Raw genomic sequence first — 19,405 nt, 5'->3', positions numbered from 1 at the left:
GAAACGTGGATTCATCTGACCACAGAAAATGTGTCCACTGTCTTTCTCTCCATTTGAGATGAGCTCGTACATAATGAACTTACTTATGTTTCTGCACAGAGATGATATGTTGCCTCCTTGTGTGACACAGTTTTCGGTTATATTTTCTAGATCCAGCGGTGGACTGTGCTGAGTTAAAATTAATAACAAGGTACTCCTGAGCCCATGTAGCTAGATTGATCACGGTGACATGACAGGTTCTCATACAGTGCTCCTCAAGGGCTCAAAGCTCAAATGTGTCTAATGGCAGTTTCCAGCCTTGGCCTTTAATTACTGCTTTCTCCAGCCTCTCTGAGTCTTTTCACTATATTACTCACTGTAGATGTTGAAAGACCAAAGTTCTTTGCACGTTGAGCGGCTGTAGCTCAGGAGGAAGAGCGGTCGTCAACTAATCGAAGGTCCGCGATTCAACTCCTGGCTTCCAAAGGCTACATGTAAAAGCATCCTTGGGCAAGACACTGAACCCCACACTGACTACCGATGCATCCGTGTAAATGTAGAAGAAGAACTGTGTAGCTATGTAGAGTAAGACGTTCTGTATGAGTGTGTGAGTGAATGTGGCATGTAGTGTTAAAGCTCTTTGAGTGGTCAGCTAGACTAGAAAAGCACTATACAAGTACAGTGCACTTATCTTTTACTTCTGCACTGAGAAATATTGTATTTGAACCTAGTGATGATCTTCTAACCAACTTTGGCACAAGGTGAGCCATGACCCATTTGTGCTTGAAAAGACCGAGCCGTTGGTGGGGACTCCTTTTATACCCTCACCTGATGCCAATTAATCACCTGATTGTAGAATCTTTCAGAATGTTGTTACTTGCATGTCCAACCATCCTTTCTGTCTTTGTATCTCTCCATGTATATATATATATATATATATATAGAGAGAGAGAGAGAGAGAGAGAGAGAGAGAGAGAGAGAGAGAGAGAGAGAGAGAGGGAGAGAGAGATTTTAATGTGTTTCTGGGATCAAATTTAAAATGTGTTATATTTTCTAACTATGAAGATGTTCAGAGAAGACACTGAAAATAATTTCTTTGGACATGCGTCTGTTAGATAAAAAAAATAAAGATTCAAACTAATTAAACCGTTACATAAAAGTTTCCCAACTTTTAAAAGAAAAGTAGGTCTGTAAATATTGCTGTGAGAAAGTTGTAAGTCCTCTTCGTGACTGTTCTGTTCTTTGCTTGACCAAAAAGGAGATGGCTTTGAGAGGTATGTTCGGTCACACACTCAATGATTCTTGTGACTTTTTTCTTACTTTTCACACTGAGGAGGTTGTACCAGGATGCAATTTCGAATGTGAGGACTGATTCTGATATTAAAACCTTTCATTTTCCTCCGATGGAACATGGATGTTGGCCCTTTTGTGGACCCTGCCTGCAGGCTGTGTTTTGTCAATCTCTTCTTTTAAGGCTTTTTTTTAAACAGTCCCACCTCCTGCCCCTCCAGACTGAGTGGTCCAGAAAAGGGTGTGGGCTGTAAGATGCTGGGGCCGCCTGTAGCACAGCCGTTGGTTCCGCCGATGTTCATTTACTAAAATCAGTGGTCCTTAAAGTCCTCAAAAATGTTAGCCATGAACTTTTAATCAGAACATTCTGATGATTTGTTCAATCTAAATCAAGAGTTGATCAATCCCTCGTGTTAACGAAGCAGGTGCAAAGTGAAATCTTACTCTTTATTCCCTTTAAAATGACTCAGATGGTAAAGTGATGGTTCTTCTTGCTCTAGTTGATGTGTAATCCGTCTCTGTTGGACCTCAGTCATTGTGCCCCATTTCTGTCCCTGAAATGTTCTCTGTCCCCTATAGCAGAAACAGCCTGCCTGAATGCGCAGTGCTGTGTCCAGTGAAAGTGGTTATGAGCCCCATCATTGCACAGAGCCAGCGCTGAATCCCGACTGATTCATGCCTCCAGCCTTCAGTGCACTGCACTCGTTTCACAACTTAAAAACGCCCTAGAAAACGTGTTTCAGAGACCCGGTGATATTAAACCGCCCGTAAATAATCAGTGGGTAATTCTATTAACCTGCAGTGTGAATGTAATTTTAATGGTGGGCTTTATCTTATAAACACTTGAATAACAGGGATTTCCTGTTTAATGATGTTGGACGTTTTTTCCTCAGTTGTGACACAGTGATCGTGGGGAGCTTTGTGCCTGTCTGCAGGCTATTGTCATCGCACTGTCATCTAATATTTTGTGAGAATATTTCCCCTTGTGCGTGTGTGCGTGTGTGTGTGTGTTGCGTATGTCTAGCCTGACTGCGCGCCACCTCCCCCTCACTGCGTGTGCACGAGTCTCCGCAAAGCCGCTGCTACTCGTCTCTTTGCGCGCAGAACCACCGCCAAACTTTGATGAGCTGCAACCTTCACCAAGGAAACAAAACAATTCATAAACGGGAGATTATATATTTTTTCTTTGTATATTCCCAGGCTGTGCCGTTAATTGTGGTTTATAAAGGTGAGTAACCCGCCAGCTTCATATTACAGTTTTTTTGCTTATAGTGCGCGTTTTTCTCCCGGGAACGACTGAGCTCCCCGGGTTTTTTTTCCTGACCATGTTTTGCATGATCTACAAGTGTCACTAGAGCTAGAATGCGTTTGTGCAGTTTCCATGTTTTGCTTTAACACAATCATACACACTCCCCCCCTAATTTCCATCAGGAACGAAGTGTTACTTTATGCGTTTTTGTGGCTCAGTCGCACTGTATCTGCCCACCACAGCAGTCTCTCTAACATCTCTAAAAAAATGCTTTATGTGGCACTCAAAGTCCCTTTTCGATCTAAATCAGACAGGTGTCGACATGGAAAACACTCCGGTTGAGATTTTCAAAGAAGACAATAAGTGCCTCTCGCTGCTGGAGGACTGTCCGGTTAATTCTTCTCTTTGGGTGTCCGGATACTCTGACAGCCGCAATGTGACCCACGACGATAACGGTTGGGAGCAGGAGAGCATGTCTCCCATCATCCCCATCATCACTGCGGTGTACTCCGTGGTGTTTGTGGTTGGCTTGATGGGCAACTGCCTCGTCATGTATGTGATCATCAGGTGAGGTCATTGTTTTATACTTCTCTTACCTTTGTAGAACACATTTAAAACTATAGGCTGTGTGTACGAAAAAAAAACATTTGTAAATGAGAACTGATAAGTGTTGTTAAAGAGTTCCCCTTTGGCACCTAACAGGAAGCGTAATCATCACCTGTGTTTTTTTAAACAGGACTTTCTGTCTCTGTGTCCTTTTTAAAGGTTTGTTGAAGCTCAAACCTAATCTTGGGTTATTAAAGTGACCCCTAGGCCATGAGGTCTGTGTTAGCATTGTTCTTGGATGCACTTTTGATAAAAGGTATGATGCTGTCAGTTCATCCGATTCAAGTGGATGAACATTCAAATACAGGTGTCAAGAAAGAAAAGCACAGGACTTATTTTTCAAAAAAATCTCTTAAGGCAGTCCATTTTATGAATCTAACAACTCTGAAGACCTCCAAAATGCAACACAATGTTCTATAAATCACTCAAAGTCTGCATAAGATATTAATTATAGCTGAAACTGGCGGTGCTTTAACAAACTGATAGCCTGCTTGCCCCTCATTGGAAATTGTTTATGATCTGCATGAGTGACAAATCCTGTTTGATGTAATGTGAAATGCAGCAGCGCGTTCCAGAAGGCTTCAGTTCATAGATAACAATTACCTCGTATTAGATTGATTGCTTTGGCTGTCGGTGAAAGTCAGTTTTATTTCCTCATTTGCTAGAGAAGATTGTACATCTATTGTGGGTACTGCTCCGCTGAGGACGATTTAGTGGAAAGCAGAAAAGGTTTTATGGTGTTTTAGTTCAAACAAATATCTTGAATTGCAGTACTAACCATGGGCCACAAAACAGAAGCTATATCGAACTGCAGCTCTTTACTTGAAGACTTGGTGGTTAACACTTTCATTGTTTGAGTAAACCACACAAGGTTCTCATTCAGACAGCCAGCTTAAATCTAGATCTATTCTAATTTCGCCTGGTTAGATTTTAAAATTGTTGAACCAAAAAAAGATAGCAAGAAAGAAACTTTCAGATTTAGTTATCTGGCTCCGGAGATGCGTTGCAATAACATTCTGGTTATTGATTTTTGTATCACTTGCAAAAGAGCAAACAACAACAAAGTCCAAATCAGAGCAATGGAAGTAGAACCCTGCTGGCTGCTGAGGACTGATCATCTTGATCCTGCTTCTGGTTTATTTCAGACCATTATCTCTCTCTCTTACCACTTGTGGTCTTTTTTCCCTCCGGCTTTCTTGTTGAACATTTGAACTATCCACACAATAGAAGTGCGTTCCTCCTATCTTCCAATAAACATGATGGACTTGTTTGCTGCAGAGAAACTTGTCCACAGATATATTTGGAACTTTACAAATGCCCTGCCTCACTGTCGACTTCTGTGAGTAGTCTGTGTCTTACTTGCAGTAAACAGCAGTTGGAGCAAATCAGGGAGGCACTGTTGACAGGAAACTAAGCCAACAGGAACTCAGCATGGGGCCTCCAGAAGAGCACATTTTTAGCTATCCAACACCTCAAACCTAAAAATCCTCATCGCTGTTCAAGTAAACGCTGTACTCTGGATTTTTACACCGTGGCCCAACGTAGACCATCTGTTGAAAAAATAAAATAGTTATTTACTAAAGCAAATAACAGTGTGATTCAAAAGCAATGTAGAGACTCATTGTTCACAATATAGCATTCACTTGAAACGCTATGAAATTTTGAAAACTTTTTGAATGGCTAAAAATTTGCCCCTCTGACGGCTCTATTCTGAATATCTCTTAGCTTAGCTCCCGCTCCTCAGAATTCCTCCTCGATTCTCCAAACTGAGAGCACTCTACTTCAGATAAGACACTGTGGTAGAACACACAACCCCACTGCACACACAGAAAACCCCTTAAATCTTAAACCTCTCCTCTGATTCATGTGCTTACTCCCTCACTGTGGTTAGCTAAACATCGGAGTGCTCACATCTGCTACAGCGGTAAAACTAGATGGCAGTACAGAGCAAAACTAACTAGCAGAGGGCTTTGGAAGACCACATGGAGAAGTAGGCGACTGATTCCAAAGCAAGCTGTTTGCTGGAACCTTTAGGGGAAGCTTCTAGAGGGGAATTACATTGAAAAACTGCATCCCGTGCTTTGCTCACAGACTGTTTATAAAAGGCAAACGTAGCCAATGGTTTGAAATCTGTTGCAGAAGTGCATTAATATGCAATGCCAACGAAAGTCTCATTTTAAAATGATTAATTATTCACATGAAATACTACACATACCTTCTGGTCAGTTTGCGAGTGGTACTTCTGAAATTAAGTACAGTAATAATTAGATAATAGGCTTCAAATAATGGTCTTTAAAATATGTTTGTCTGGTCTTATGTCAAGTATCAGTCTGCAGCCAGAAAGTTCTGGTTAAGGAAAAAAAAAACAATCATATTTTAGAATAGAAATCCACAAACTAATGGGCGCCGTCTTTGTGGATACATCTACGCCTCCTAGTAACATCTACATTATTACTACAGCAACTCTTTTGCCTAAAATTTAATGATGTCTGGAGATACAAAGCTGATCTAATCACTTTCTGACAGTCAGTGATGAAAACGTCATCTGTGAAATAAATCCGATGAACATGAAGTCTGAACAAAGCTGAGATGTACCAAAGAACACAAAGTGAGGCCGCTGCATCTTGTGGGTCCAACCTTTTTCTTTGTGAGAAAATGATTTTCCTTTACCCATCTTGATTTCAATTTGCACACAGGACCTGCCTGTGTTGCCATGGAAGCAAATGGGCGAGGCAAGGGCGAGTAATGTGTGAAAAGTTACCAGTGAAGCAACGTCGTTTTGATGTCATCATGTCTGAACAGAAAGAAAACGAGTAGACCAGTGGACTTCCCAGAAATCTATGAATCTATGCAAGGGATTGTGCATTGTAAAAATGAAACTTCAATGTGAAAACTTCTGGAGGTTGCAAGTGACAATTTTGTTGCTAGATGCCTGCCAGGCTGGTTCTTGGAGATTTTTTAGTTCAAACATATGTGAAGAAATTGTTAAAACCTTTGTAGTTTTTTTCCTTCACCCATATTTCACCTCTCCACCAAGTTTTGTGAACTTTGGCTCTGTGGTTTTTTACGTAATGGCACCTTTCATATACTTTCACCTTTGCTCTCTCCTTCTGTCTAAAAACTTTAAATTAAACTTTCAGACTAAACTTTGCAAAAATCAACCCATAGAAAATGCCATGTATAATTAATTCAATTTAAGCAAGCTGATCAGTTGTGACTTGCAATAAGCGGCATACTCTACATAACAATGGAGTGTGAGTCAGAAAAATTTACAGCTTTATGGACTAATGCACACTGTTTAATACATAATGAGCCAAGAGGAAAGGTTTTCTACTGAGACACGGAAGCAATAAGTGGCTGCTTGGGAAGTCTGTGTGAATCTAATTTTGACAGGCTTGTGTTTTGCACATTCAACAGGTACACAAAGATGAAGACAGCGACCAATATTTATATCTTCAACCTGGCGCTCGCTGACGCCCTCGTTACCACCACGATGCCCTTCCAGAGCACGGACTACCTTCTGAATACCTGGCCCTTCGGTGAAGTGGTGTGCAAGGTCTTCATCTCCATCGACTACTACAACATGTTCACCAGTATCTTCACTCTCACCATGATGAGCGTGGATCGTTATGTGGCTGTGTGCCACCCAGTGAAAGCCCTGGACTTCCGCACCCCCATTAAAGCCAAGATGATCAATGTGTGCATCTGGATCCTTTCATCTGCTGCAGGGATACCTGCTTTCGTTCTGGGCGGTACCCAGACGAACAGCGGTGAGGAAGCACTTTCACCATCCTTGGATAAAGTTTAAAAGTCAATTTCCCTGTGATTCACTGCCGTCATGTGCTGTTAAGACTTTAAGAGCAGAAACATTTTTTTCTATCATGTCCATCAGTCAGTAGAGTTTTTCCATTAGGCACACATCGTACCCATTATTCCTGAAAATAGATGATGTCAGACAAAAGAGCAAAATCTTCCCTTGTGAGTGCAGATTAGCAGTTCCGTGACAGCTCGCTAAATTGATGGCACACAAGTGCAAAGTGGAATTTCATTCATGATAAAAACCCAGGTGCACTTTATCAGTTAATAATCATTTCTCTCCCCCCCCCCCCCATCTGTCTTTCTGCAGACATAACCGAATGTGCCTTGCAGTTCCCAGAACCGTACGCATACTGGGACACAATGATGAAGATATGTGTGTTTGTCTTCGCCTTTGTCGTGCCTGTGCTCATCATCACCGTGTGCTACTCCCTCATGGTCCTGAGGCTGAAGAGCGTCCGAATGTTGTCCGGCTCGCGAGAGAAGGACCGCAACCTGCGGCGCATCACGCGGCTGGTGGTGGTTGTGGTGGCTGTGTTCGTGGTCTGCTGGACCCCCATCCACATCTTCATCCTGGTCAAAGCTCTGGTTAGCGTGCCCGAAACCACCGCCATCATGGCCGCTTACTTCTTCTGCGTGGCTCTGGGCTACACCAACAGCAGTCTCAATCCTGTCCTCTACGCCTTTCTGGATGAGAACTTCAAGCGCTGCTTCAAAGACTTCTGCCTCTCGGCCAAACTGAAGGGAGAGAAGGTGTCGCGGAGCAAGAAGGTCCCCGGTGCTTTGAAGGAGGCTGCTATTCCCCTGGACAACCCAGACGAGACTAGTAAACCCACATGACTAGCAGTGGAACTGTCTTCAATTTCCCACATAGGAAAAGAAGATTCGCATGATCTGGGCTTAACACACACATCATCAATGTAGACTGATTATATGATGAAAGGTGATCCTCTTCATATTTTTATTATCACCTGGGGTTTAAACAGTGCCAACAACGATAAGGAGCATTTATTCTTTGTATTCCATTTTCCCTTCATAAATCATAGAGCTCGTCTGCTTAACAGTAACTTCACCCACCTGGCTTATGACTTTTGACCTTTTCTCCCTAACAATAGTGTATAGTGACTTTCCAAGTGAATGCAATTTACAAGACAGTCATGTTTTGGTGCAAAAATCAAAACACATTTGATTAAGACTTATCTATGATAGTAGTTAGTTTTACCAAGAAAGTGCGTCTCATTAACAATATAAATAACTGAGGTGCAAAGAACAAATTTTTTTGTTTTTTTTTTAAGCAAAAATTACAAATATTTGCAGCATCTAGTGTCTAAGATTGGATTTCTTTGTTATATATGGCACTAAGCTGAATATCTTATCTGTTTTATCACAGTTTTCTGACATTTTACAGCTGAAAGAATTGGCCATTCTTCACTTCAGACATTTTGACATGCCTCAGCGGTAAAAGCAGATTTTCTAATGAGGGCAGCCCTCCATTCAGGGGAGTTATCTCCACTGTGCATGCTGGTTAACTGTCATTGCTCAGTCAGACACTGAGATGGAACTGAGCCATGAACAAAGTTATTTATTGCACCTGTGCATTTCCTGATGTGACAGTAGTCTGCTGTGAGAAAACGTGTATTGATCAATTTTTTTGTGAAAATATTCAGCAGATTAATCACTTGTAAAAATAATCATTACAATATTGAATAAGAAGTCATGATGTCCGTGATTCTGAGGAGAACTGTTGAGTTTTTAAAGGAAAAAGAAGCAAGAGATTGATTGAATATGGTACAAAGTACATCTTTCTCATATGTTTATCATTCCCATCATTTTCTTTTATAATTTGATATTTTCCAAAAGTGCCTTTAACAGTCCAGGATAACATGTTTGTTGCAGCAGGAGTGATGACTGGCTGGGGTCGAACACACTTCATGTATGAAAGATTGTTCTTTCTTTAAAAAACTTCAAACATGTCAGTGGTAGTTGCATGACACGCCACTTACAGACATGTGCAAAAAAGCTTTTTCACCTCCGCGAAGTCTGTGAATGGTGCTGATTGAGCACAGTGTGAGTGAACTGACTCACGGCGGTCTTTGAAGTTGTATCAGAGTCAGTGGAAGGTTAAAAATAGGCAACCTCCAGCTGCGTCACGGCAAGTGTATCAATGAGTAAAGGTAAATGTGGAAATCCTGGACTTGAATGTGCATTTAAAATTTGACAGAGGGCTCTCTATCAGTTCTGATCCTGGACTTGTGTCCAGACTGATACATTGTTAAATATATGTGATACGATTAACTTACCATATGTGCTGTGTATGGCTTTTACAGTGATCACACATAGTCCTGTCATGCTGTAATTGTGCAAACAAAACACATGAACAGTTGTCTGGACAAGCTGTACACATACAATATATACTAACACCTGTACAGTATGGTTATGTGTATGAAATATTTTGTATAGATTATGAAAATAAATATCTTTGCACAAGAATCATATTTAAATAAACTATACTTGTAGCATGTCAATCATCTTTGCTGTGAATTAAAAGGCAAGATCAGCAGCCGTATATGCTTGATGGACTGTACTGTTGTTTTGAATGTACTGCAAACAGACTGTATTATGTAAAATATGTACAAATTCATTGGAGTACAACTTTAGCTTTGATGAATATAGAAACTTGTGCTTTTAAAAATGTCATTAAAGGTTGCCACATGTATACAGACATAAAAATAGACAAAGCGCAGATGTTCTAACACTTTATAAATAGTAAGGGACGTTATCCAAGAAGCCACACTGTGACCGATACATTGCTTTTTCTTTTCAGTCTGTCCTCACACTAAATCTAATATTGTATGTTGGATTTGTCTGCTGTCATTGTGCAGGACGTGTATTGGTACTGTCTGTGAAGTTCTTGATATTAAAGCAACTTTCATAAATCCACACATGTTCTTTCCTCCAGTAGAGACGAGCACTTCTTGTTGTCAGATTTAATTTGTAAACATCCTGCCCTGTGTTGAAAACACTGATACGCTCTAGGGGTTACTTTGTCTGTGCATATTATTTTCTAAGAATTATTTTATTTCCAAGCAAAACTCTGTCACTCGTACGGTCTCATTAGAATCACAAAGCGTTTTCTGCACAGATGTGAGCGTTGAAAGGAGATTTTGGTATTTTACTTTAAGCTAGCTGCTCCCCCCAGAGGATGGAAAATGCAATGACCAAAACATGAGAGTAAAATTAGGTTCTGCAATTACCGACAGCTGCATTTTCATAAGCCATTGAATATTAGTGCTTACATTGCGAACAGAAAATGATCGAAATGCAATCTAGAATGTGTCTAAATGTATTTAAAAAAGTATAACAGACAAGATCATCTTGTATCATGCTTTTATTCAGCCCATATTATTAAAAACCTGTAATTAGGGCCTGCATTATCTCTATATATTCCACTGTTATTACATTCACTGTAAAATATTTATCACCAAATCAAAAATAAGTAGCAGACAGTAATTATCCAGTTGTAGCTGTATAGCACATCGCAGTAAAATGACCATAAATCTGAACACAATAGTTTTTAGCATATTCATACTCATCATACCATTGTACTTTTGGAGAAGTAAAGGATTGCACATTTATATGCAAGCATACTGTATATTGGAGTGAAGTATAACAATTCAAAAGATAAATCATACTGTTGTTACTTTTACAGCATCTCGGTGAAACACATGATACAAAACTAAGCACAACTGTTATCAAGCTGTTAATGTAAAGTAGGAGAAAAGGATAAGTGACGGCTTCATGGCAAAACAAGCAGATAACAGCTTATAATGTAAGAAAGTGAGAATACAGTATTAATAATGTGAAAACAAGACAAATTACCTAAACTACAGTGACTGTAAGATGAACGCTCAAGGTATTAACAGTGTACCTCTCTATTCTTTAAGAAATCTATTAAGCTTTATAGCAAAACTGGCTTCACTTGGAGTAAGCTAATCCAGTGACTTTATTGGCAAATTATTTGAATAAACAAATATTAACCTTATAAATCTACTGATTATTCCCACGTTGCAAACAAAAATGAGCACAGGTTATTTAACACACAGTCTAATATCACCATTACACGTTTGCATCAAAGGTCTTTACAGGCTGTGCAGTGTATGATACCAGAGGGTTAGTGAGGATAGTTAGCATCCCTTTACACATGTATTTTGTAGAATATTGTGTGCTGAAAATCCCACAAATTATATTTTATGATCAAAAGTCAAATAATTGCATTTGTAGATCCAGTTGTTAGTATTTTGTTTGAACATAGGACGCTATATGATATATACCAAGTATGCAATGAATGAAAGAAAATTAATTGGACTTTGTCTTAAATGGAGTGGCATGTTGTGATGAAGTCGTGCGTGCTTTCACTTGACTTCCAGAAGTTCTGAAAACATGGAAATGATCTCACTGGTATTACATGGCTTAATGATTACAGAGGTCCAGCCATGTGTTTAACCAGAGAACAATGTCAGGCAAATGCAAAACTATTTCTTTATTTTCTTTAGGCATTCTTTATGCCTTCACATTGATTAAAACAGACAGTTCTAAAGAGCTAGACGACACAAAAAGAGGGCAGCGTATGGAAAACTGCCTCAAGGAATATGTGCTATATAAAGCCATGGAGCATGTGGATCTTTCACATTCAACCAAATCCTGTTGATAAAACAGATTTTTCTGCACAAGAGTTGATTAAAAGAAAGAAAAAACGCAGCACTGAAGATGAATACATAAAATAACATTTTATGTTTATTAAACTGAATTATGAAATCTATTCACTAAATCACTATGCCTCATATTGTTCACTTGAGAAAACAAAATAAAACAAAATAGATTAACACGAAGATAATGCACATAGAAATAGATAAACAAAACAAAAAAATCTATTTAGAGGGCGTGGTCGAGTGAGTTAGGAATCATGTGACTCTTCTTACGTCATCTCACAGTCTCTTCCGGGTGTTCCCTTGAGCCGGACTGTGGACTCTTGTCAGCGAACTCACATAGCTTTTCTTTCACATTTCAAGCATATTTTCTGTCGAAATGAACCGTATTTTTGGCAGGGGTAAACCCAAAGGCCCACCACCGAACTTGACAGACTGCATAGGAAACGTAAGTGTAATCCTTAAGTAACTTTTTGCTGTTGAACAAAGTAAACAAAGATGGACCCCTGCTAGCTGTTAGCCAACTTTATGAGCAGAAAGCGGGCCACAGGTTGCCTCATTTAACTCGTGATTTGTTCGAAATGAACATCCTAGTGTCGGTTATGTGACGAATTTGTCAGATTTTTAACGTCAGGTGGGATTGTTCTTACATATCGCCGTGTGTTCAAGGTGTTGGTCGATAAACAGGGTTATTTTAAACAAACATTCAGTTGTTCTCTTCGGGTAGTGAATCAGCATTTCGTAATTATAAGCAGCTATTTGACCGCTATCGAGTGAAAATAGTGTCATTCTTTGGGTGAAGGAGCCGATAACAACCAGTTATACTGGTCGGTTGTGTCCACAGGCTGAGAGCTATTATTAGCCGGCTGGGGTGGCAGAAAAAAACGACCGATTTTCACATGTTTAACACTAAATCCGTGAATACACAGTGAATATGTGTGTATATGTGTGAAAGCGCCTCACTGAGCTCGTGATTTGGTTAGAGCTGACTCAAAAGTAAACGTCTCGCTCTGTTTTCTACTTGTAGGTTGATTCTCGGGCGGAGTCCATCGACAAGAAAATTGCCAGACTAGATGTCGAACTTGCCAAGTACAAGGATCAGATGAAAAAGATGAGAGATGGGCCTTCAAAGGTGACTTTTGGTGTCAGATGCTGCTGAAAAACAAAGGCAGCGTTGGGCCCCTCTCTTGAAACCCTTCAACCAAAAACAACATGTCTAATTAAACACAGAGACACTGACCATTTTGTTATAATGCACATTCATAACCAAAGGAAGTTCTCAGTGTGTATCAGTGTGAGACTTATAGTTGTGAATTTGACAGGTACCTAAAGTTTTAGCCTCAAATGTTTAATGTTTTTGCACAAGCCTGTTGCTTTGACAAGGAACAGACTACACTGGCACAATCATTAATTTTAATGAGTACAAAACTAAATAACCTTTAATGGTATTTTTGATAGTCATGCAGACACACGGATACATTGTAACATACCTATGATTCACTCCCTGGCATCGCATGCTTGTCTTTACTCAAAGTTTCATGTTAATCAGTAGATGGATCTAATTTAATAAGAATTCTCAACTTTTTTTCCCCTCTTCACTAGAACATGGTGAAGCAAAAGGCAATGAGAGTTTTGAAGCAGAAGAGGATGTAAGTAAATTTATCTCCCAATTTTAGGGTTAACGTTGTTTAATATCTAAACATATGGTACCTATCCAGATCTATAACATATCAAATCCTGTCATGCTGAATATATCCCACCATGACCGCTATGAAAACATATCTTTCAGGTACGAGGGCCAGAGAGACAACCTCATGCAGCAGTCGTTCAACATGGAACAAACAAACTACACAATCCAAACCCTAAAAGACACTAAAACCACAGTAAGAGATGAGATGATGAACTAGAGAGCCAGCTGCTGAAGAAAACGTGGTTTTGTACTAACAGTGCGTTTCCTTTTAGGTTGACGCCATGTCAGTGGGCCTCAAAGATATGAAGAAAGCGTATAAGCATGTTAAAATTGACCAGATTGAGGTACTTTTTCTTATTGTTCACATTTACTACTAAGAAAAACCAATGGATCGAATGGAAATTCATGCAGAGCACATCCATTAGCGCTTCAAAAATAAATCAAATGGCATTTTGGTTTTTTTGTCCTTGAGATGCTGGGTTTGTGCATGATACACATTTTAATACCTTTCATTTTCTTTGATGACAAGGATCTCCAAGATCAGTTGGGAGACATGATGGAAGATGCCAGCGACATCCAGGATGCGCTGGGCAGGAGCTATGGCACTCCTGACATTGACGAAGATGACTTGGAAGCAGGTGAGGAGAAACATGTCCAGATATCATTAAAATTGCATTAGACACTAAAGCTGTAGGAGTCCTCTTACCAGATTTTTCTTCCCATTATGTCTTAATGATTATTTATCTTGGTGTAGCGAATAGATTTAAAAAAAGTGTCTAAATTTGGTCTAAAACTATTTCTGAATATAATTTTTGTTTAGTTGGAAGTTAGCGTGAACTGGAAGGGGAATATTAACACCAGATGTGACAAAAAGGGAAGAAGAAGCAGATGAGAAGTTCAGTTTACCTGCAGTGGAAATTTAAAACACTTTTTGTTCACGCCACCACAGGGCAATTCTTTAAATAAATAAAAACAACAAACATTTGGGAGTGAAAATGAAGTCACCCAGATCTGAGAGGTTCGAGGTGACCGTCTCTCATTAACTGTTGTTGTGTCCTCAGAGCTGGACGCTCTGGGAGACGAGCTCCTGATGGATGACGACAGCTCCTACTTGGACGACGCCGCGACCGCTCCTTCCATCCCAGAGGGCATGCCAGGCGACAAGTCAACCAACAGGGTACGGAGCATTTTGGGGATTTTTTTTCTAAACAGCTTAAACACAATTATTCACAAGGCTTTCATAAATAAGCTCTGTTCTTTTTGCGTTTCAGGATGGCGTTCTGGTGGATGAGTTTGGCCTTCCTCAGATTCCCGCTTCCTAAAGAACACATCTGTACACGCAACATGCTAGTTTTACATGTATTGTAGCCCTTTTTTTGTATTTATCCAACTGACACTCCTGGCCTTAGAGCGCATCATGGAAAACCAAAGCATCCTCTGTCCAATGAGGGATAGAAACTGTAAGGTGAAATCAGGAATCTTGGTTTAAAGTTTGATTTTTATTCTCCGACTGAGCTTGTTTAAGTCTGTCGGACTCTGGTGGATTGTTGGAATTGGGATTCTCTTAACTTTGTACAGTTTCTGCCGCAGCAACAAAATAAACTATATATTTTTCAAACGATAAATAAGTGTGATACTGAAATCATTGGGGGGAAAAAAAAACAACTAATTTGTACAAAAAGTAACTTTATTGACAAGTAAAATATGTTAAAGTTCAGAATCAATAACTTAAAACACATGACTGTTAGCAAAAATAAATATGGATCTGTTTGAATTTTTATAAAGCTCAGCGCAAACAATCAAGACCTGATGTTGAAAGCACAGACATTTCCTCATCACCAGCTCAGCCTGTACGTGTGAGGGAAGAGTTTTTGGTGAAGATACTCCACCACGCTGGTCTTGCTGTGCAGTTTTTCAAATTCGTAATAAGGAATCTAGAAAAAGGATAAACAAAAACACATTTAGTTATGTCAAAAGAAAACGGGACAGATCAAGAGAACAGAAAGCCGTGTGATGCTCAGTTTTAGGATCACACGATCTCGACTGCACTGATCAAACCTTGGGAGAGGAAAAAAAACCTAAGAAACCCACAAACTAACGACAATGAGTGACTTACCTGAACAACTTCATATCCCAGGAGCCGAAGGTGTCGCTGCTTGATGGCTTCTTTTCCAAGCAGCTGCCTCAAGTTTGTAGTGAACCTCCTTTGGCCGTCAATACAAAGAGCGATCCTGCAACATAGATCAGCGACTGTTTGACCACCCAGCTCTTCCGGATGACCTTAGCATTTGCTGTATAAGATCCTAATTCATCCTAATACATAAAACCATTTACCTTTTGTACACTTCATCAGTATGACTGGCGGGCAGCACAAATCCCTCTTCATCGAGCTTTATCTCCACATCTATAACGACAAAGAAATGTTAAACAGAATGCTAACAAACCAATGGAAATATCCCGAAGAGAACCTAATCCAAAAGCATGCCATACCGAGCGTGTAGCAGTATGGTGTCAGAACTTTGGATCCAAAATACGAACGATCCCCCAGCAAGTCCACCAATCCGTTTTTCACAGAGTTGTACAGGTGGGGGTCAACTGGCGTCTCCAAAGAGCGACCAGACATGAGGAAAGACTTGATGCGGTACTTTGTAAGGAGCCGTGGACCCTGTCAATAAAAAAAAGAGCCGTTAACTTTATCAAAGCAGAACATTACGATGGATATTGACATTTTCAATCAGTGTATAGTTAAACATCCATCAGCACAGTAATGCAGATTTGCTGTTTGTTAAATCTAATGAATGACAACCTACACAGACAATCTCATGTCAGATATAACAAGTCAAGCTGATTCTCACCCCCTCCCGAAAAGCCTAATTTTTTTTAAATCTTAAGAATAAAAAGATATTGATCCACGCACTCACAGAGAAACTATTCCTAATATTAGTATAAAACCACAGTGTTATGTAAGCTGTTCTCTTTAACGGCCCTCGAAAGAAAATCAGTGATCCAGAAATACCCGTTTTTATTTTCAAGGCCATCCTTACGCACAGATCGTGATGCGCAGCTGCAGATGTTTGTAGCCCCCACAATTTATTTAGGAGTGCTTGATCACAAGAAACAAAATCAGAAAAGAAAAAGGTCTAAAACCACATTGCTTCCTCTTCCATGTCCACCTCTTGTCAGGATTTCACCGCTGTAAAAACATCTGTACTTGTGGACTGAAGACTGCGCTTCCTTCATAGATACCAGCTCGTATGCAGAAAAAGGTGTGGCTTGTTTTTACTCATCATTTTTGCATCTAACTCCAGCTGTGAAACTGGCCTGCCTGCAGTCCACACACACCGGCCACCAGTTGAGAACATTTGGTACAATAGAATTTCAGAAATACAGAAACTGATCTCCTCTGTTCCCAAACCCGAGCGCGTTTTGTTGAAAACCTGGTCCAACTTTTTTAAAACAATCTGCTGGCATCAAATTCAACATGAACAAAATATTTCACCCTTAAAAATCTTCACCTCATAGAAGGGACATTCCAACTTCACAGTCATGTAGAGCTGAGTCAACTTCGCCAGAACAGCCCGGTCAATTCCCGCTTCCTTTTCTAAAGTGAAAAACACAACACAAGCAACAATCGTCAACAAAATTATTTCTGACGGCGCACGCGCTCGCTGAAGGTTTGCACGCCGCGGCGGCCTGAGACAACACTTCACCTGGCAGCTGCTGGAGGAAATAACTGTTGAAAACTTTGGAGACGAAATTGACGGGAAACCTTTCCACCAGGGTGCAGGCGTGGAGCAGGTTGAGCAGTGTTCGAGGCTGGAAGTGGGAGAAATGTGTGTGCAGGATGGATTCTACTTTCCTGAACATTTGGTCAGCATTGGGTGGGAGGTAACCCAGCTTCCCAAAAGCCATGATCTGTCTGGCTACCTGGCTGGTGCTGTAGTCGTTAGCTCGGTACACAAAGCTCTCAGCAACAGCATCAAACACAGTGGGGGACAGGATGTTCCTGCGGGCAAAGAACTGCATCACCTTGGAAACTGTCTCCGGGTGGGAGGTGAAGGCCATTGTGGGAACATACTTCTCCATTGCCTCTACAAAGTAATGATCGCTGTGACCAAAGTGCATGAGTGAACCGAGTACATTAGCGAGCTCCTCGTCAGTGAAGTAAGATACATGCCGCACAGCTTGCTTACACAAACTGATTACAAGAGGCATGGCCTGCATCTGGTTCAGGGTAACAAGAGCACTTAACAGCCCGCTGACAGCCGAGGGATCCATTTGGGAAGTGACGGTAACAGCATGGGTGTGCATTGCATTCAGTAAGTCCCTGTATTTTCCATCTTCACCCACACAACCTTGCAGAAGTCTGTAAACAGCTACAAGGTCCACAAGACCCCACTGGGCAGGGTCCTGTCTCTGAATTTGCTCCATCACCTGCTCCAGCATCACACAGCCTGGACCCACCATAGCCAGCATCGCCTGGCCCAGAGTACACAGCTGTCCCACAGTCATCTGTCCCCTGTCCAACCTGGTCTGGCTCTCGGACACCAGCCGCACCATGAGCGTGCTCCAGGGATCCAAGAAGAGACGTGTGCAGGCTAGAAGAGCTGACACCAGCCCAGCATCTGTCAGCCGTTCAGAGTCCCGCTCCAACTGGAAGCATAGTGCCCGGATAGTGTCCTTGTCCAGGACTGTAGGATCTTTGAGAGCGCTGCCCTCCTGCTCCAGGTCGGCCACACGGTGAAGGGCTGCTGCAGCCATGTTGTCAGACATGATCTCCACCGAGCACAGCAGTTTGAAGACCTGCCGGGAGGCGGAGCAGCTCTCCAGACGCTGCTGGAAACCCTGTTCCTCAGCAGCTGAAGGCCGGTGTAGCTGGGTCAGACAGAACCGAGGAACCGAATCTCTGTGGAGTCCTACAGAGCTGCTGGCGACAAACGAGGGCTCCCTGACGATGGTGGTCAGGCTCCTTGTCCCGCGGTCCAGCTGCGGCTTCCTGCAGCCATGTCTGCGGAAGCACCGGCCGGCTGAGGTGCACAGGCAGGCTACACACAGCGACCGAGCCGCATTGCTGGTAATCAGGAGCCTGGTGGGACAGACGGGTCCAACTGGGTAATAACGGATCCCAAACTGTCCGATGAGCGGAATCCTCTGGATCAGTTTCAGAGCCATAAGGCTGGTGCAGGACTCCCCGGTCCCAGCTGGAATACAAACACCGAAAAACAAAAACGTTTTAGCAACAGACTCGAAAGGTTTGCCAGTGGGCAAACACAAATTTACAAAAAAAATAAAATAACAAAAAGACCTGAACTTCCAGCTCTGAGAGTAACTAATCATCTTCTGTTAAGTAACCAACCTTGAGGGCTGCTATTGGGTAACGTTAGCTTCTTCTAAATATTAGCTACTTAGCTGTTAGCTTTCCTGTCCAGACCAGTCATAAAGAGTCGTGTAGTTGTTATTATAAGCATGTTTAGAGGCTGACAGTTCAATTGAAAAGTAATAAATACATAATAGAGAAGCAAGGAAATAGATGATAGTCATACCTGACCCTTTTGACAGCCGGAGAGGGTCAAAGCACCGCTGACTACCGGGTTGCCACCAAGCGTGGTTCCATAAGGAGTGTGAGGCGTTCAACATACCCTAGAAGTGTCTGACTTTGTTTAAATGCCGTGATATAAATCATCTTGTTTTTTGTACAACATAATATGATTCTCCATTTTTATGTGTGTGATTTTAGTTTTTTTAAGTTCCCTCAAAATAATAATGATTATTACCGCTGAAATGGTGAACTTTAAAATGTTAAATGCAAATCAATTGTGATATACAGCCATCAGCTTGCTCTGAGAAGTGTTGTTTGCTCATCTAATTTTTTTCTACCGTGTGTATTATTTTATTATATTATTTTTCCGCGCGGATCGAAATTTCAATTTAGTCGTATGTCCTGCATTGCAAATTGACAATAAAGCTGACTTGACTTGACTAATTTCTACCTTTTGGGCAGCCAGTGAAGGTAGCACCTTACAATTGAGAAACCCTTTCAGGCACCAGAGGGCGATACAAATTCATACA

General features: G+C 41.1%; 3 protein-coding genes across 3 annotated transcripts; 2 read left to right on the top strand and 1 right to left on the bottom strand.

Annotated features, from left to right (window-relative positions):
- The first annotated feature begins 2,381 nt into the window (after positions 1–2,381).
- Positions 2,382–9,860, top strand: LOC142369729 (delta-type opioid receptor-like). Its single transcript, XM_075452073.1, has 4 exons — positions 2,382–2,497; positions 2,829–3,085; positions 6,542–6,894; positions 7,251–9,860. Exons 2-4 carry the CDS (start codon positions 2,841–2,843, stop codon positions 7,778–7,780), a joined length of 1,128 nt encoding a protein of 375 aa, XP_075308188.1. The 5' UTR covers positions 2,382–2,497; positions 2,829–2,840; the 3' UTR covers positions 7,781–9,860.
- Positions 9,861–11,929: 2,069 nt separating this feature from the next.
- Positions 11,930–14,964, top strand: chmp5b (charged multivesicular body protein 5b). Its single transcript, XM_075452290.1, has 8 exons — positions 11,930–12,094; positions 12,674–12,778; positions 13,249–13,295; positions 13,436–13,529; positions 13,609–13,680; positions 13,866–13,974; positions 14,398–14,513; positions 14,608–14,964. Exons 1-8 carry the CDS (start codon positions 12,026–12,028, stop codon positions 14,656–14,658), a joined length of 663 nt encoding a protein of 220 aa, XP_075308405.1. The 5' UTR covers positions 11,930–12,025; the 3' UTR covers positions 14,659–14,964.
- A 41-nt stretch (positions 14,965–15,005) lies between these two features.
- On the bottom strand, positions 15,006–18,952 carry fastkd3 (FAST kinase domains 3). The gene is made up of 7 exons (XM_075452289.1): positions 18,880–18,952; positions 17,047–18,537; positions 16,852–16,937; positions 15,827–16,001; positions 15,671–15,740; positions 15,453–15,567; positions 15,006–15,270 (listed from the first exon to the last, which is right to left on the bottom strand). The coding sequence occupies exons 2-7, from the start codon at positions 18,506–18,508 to the stop codon at positions 15,172–15,174; spliced, it is 2,007 nt and encodes a 668-aa protein (XP_075308404.1). The 5' UTR covers positions 18,509–18,537; positions 18,880–18,952; the 3' UTR covers positions 15,006–15,171.
- Between the last annotated feature and the right edge of the window lie 453 nt (positions 18,953–19,405).

Source organism: Odontesthes bonariensis, chromosome 20, assembly GCF_027942865.1.
Source record: "Odontesthes bonariensis isolate fOdoBon6 chromosome 20, fOdoBon6.hap1, whole genome shotgun sequence".
Taxonomy (NCBI): domain Eukaryota; kingdom Metazoa; phylum Chordata; class Actinopteri; order Atheriniformes; family Atherinopsidae; genus Odontesthes; species Odontesthes bonariensis.
The sequence above is the reverse complement of the archived record's forward strand: the minus strand, read 5'-3'. Positions and strand labels throughout refer to the sequence as shown.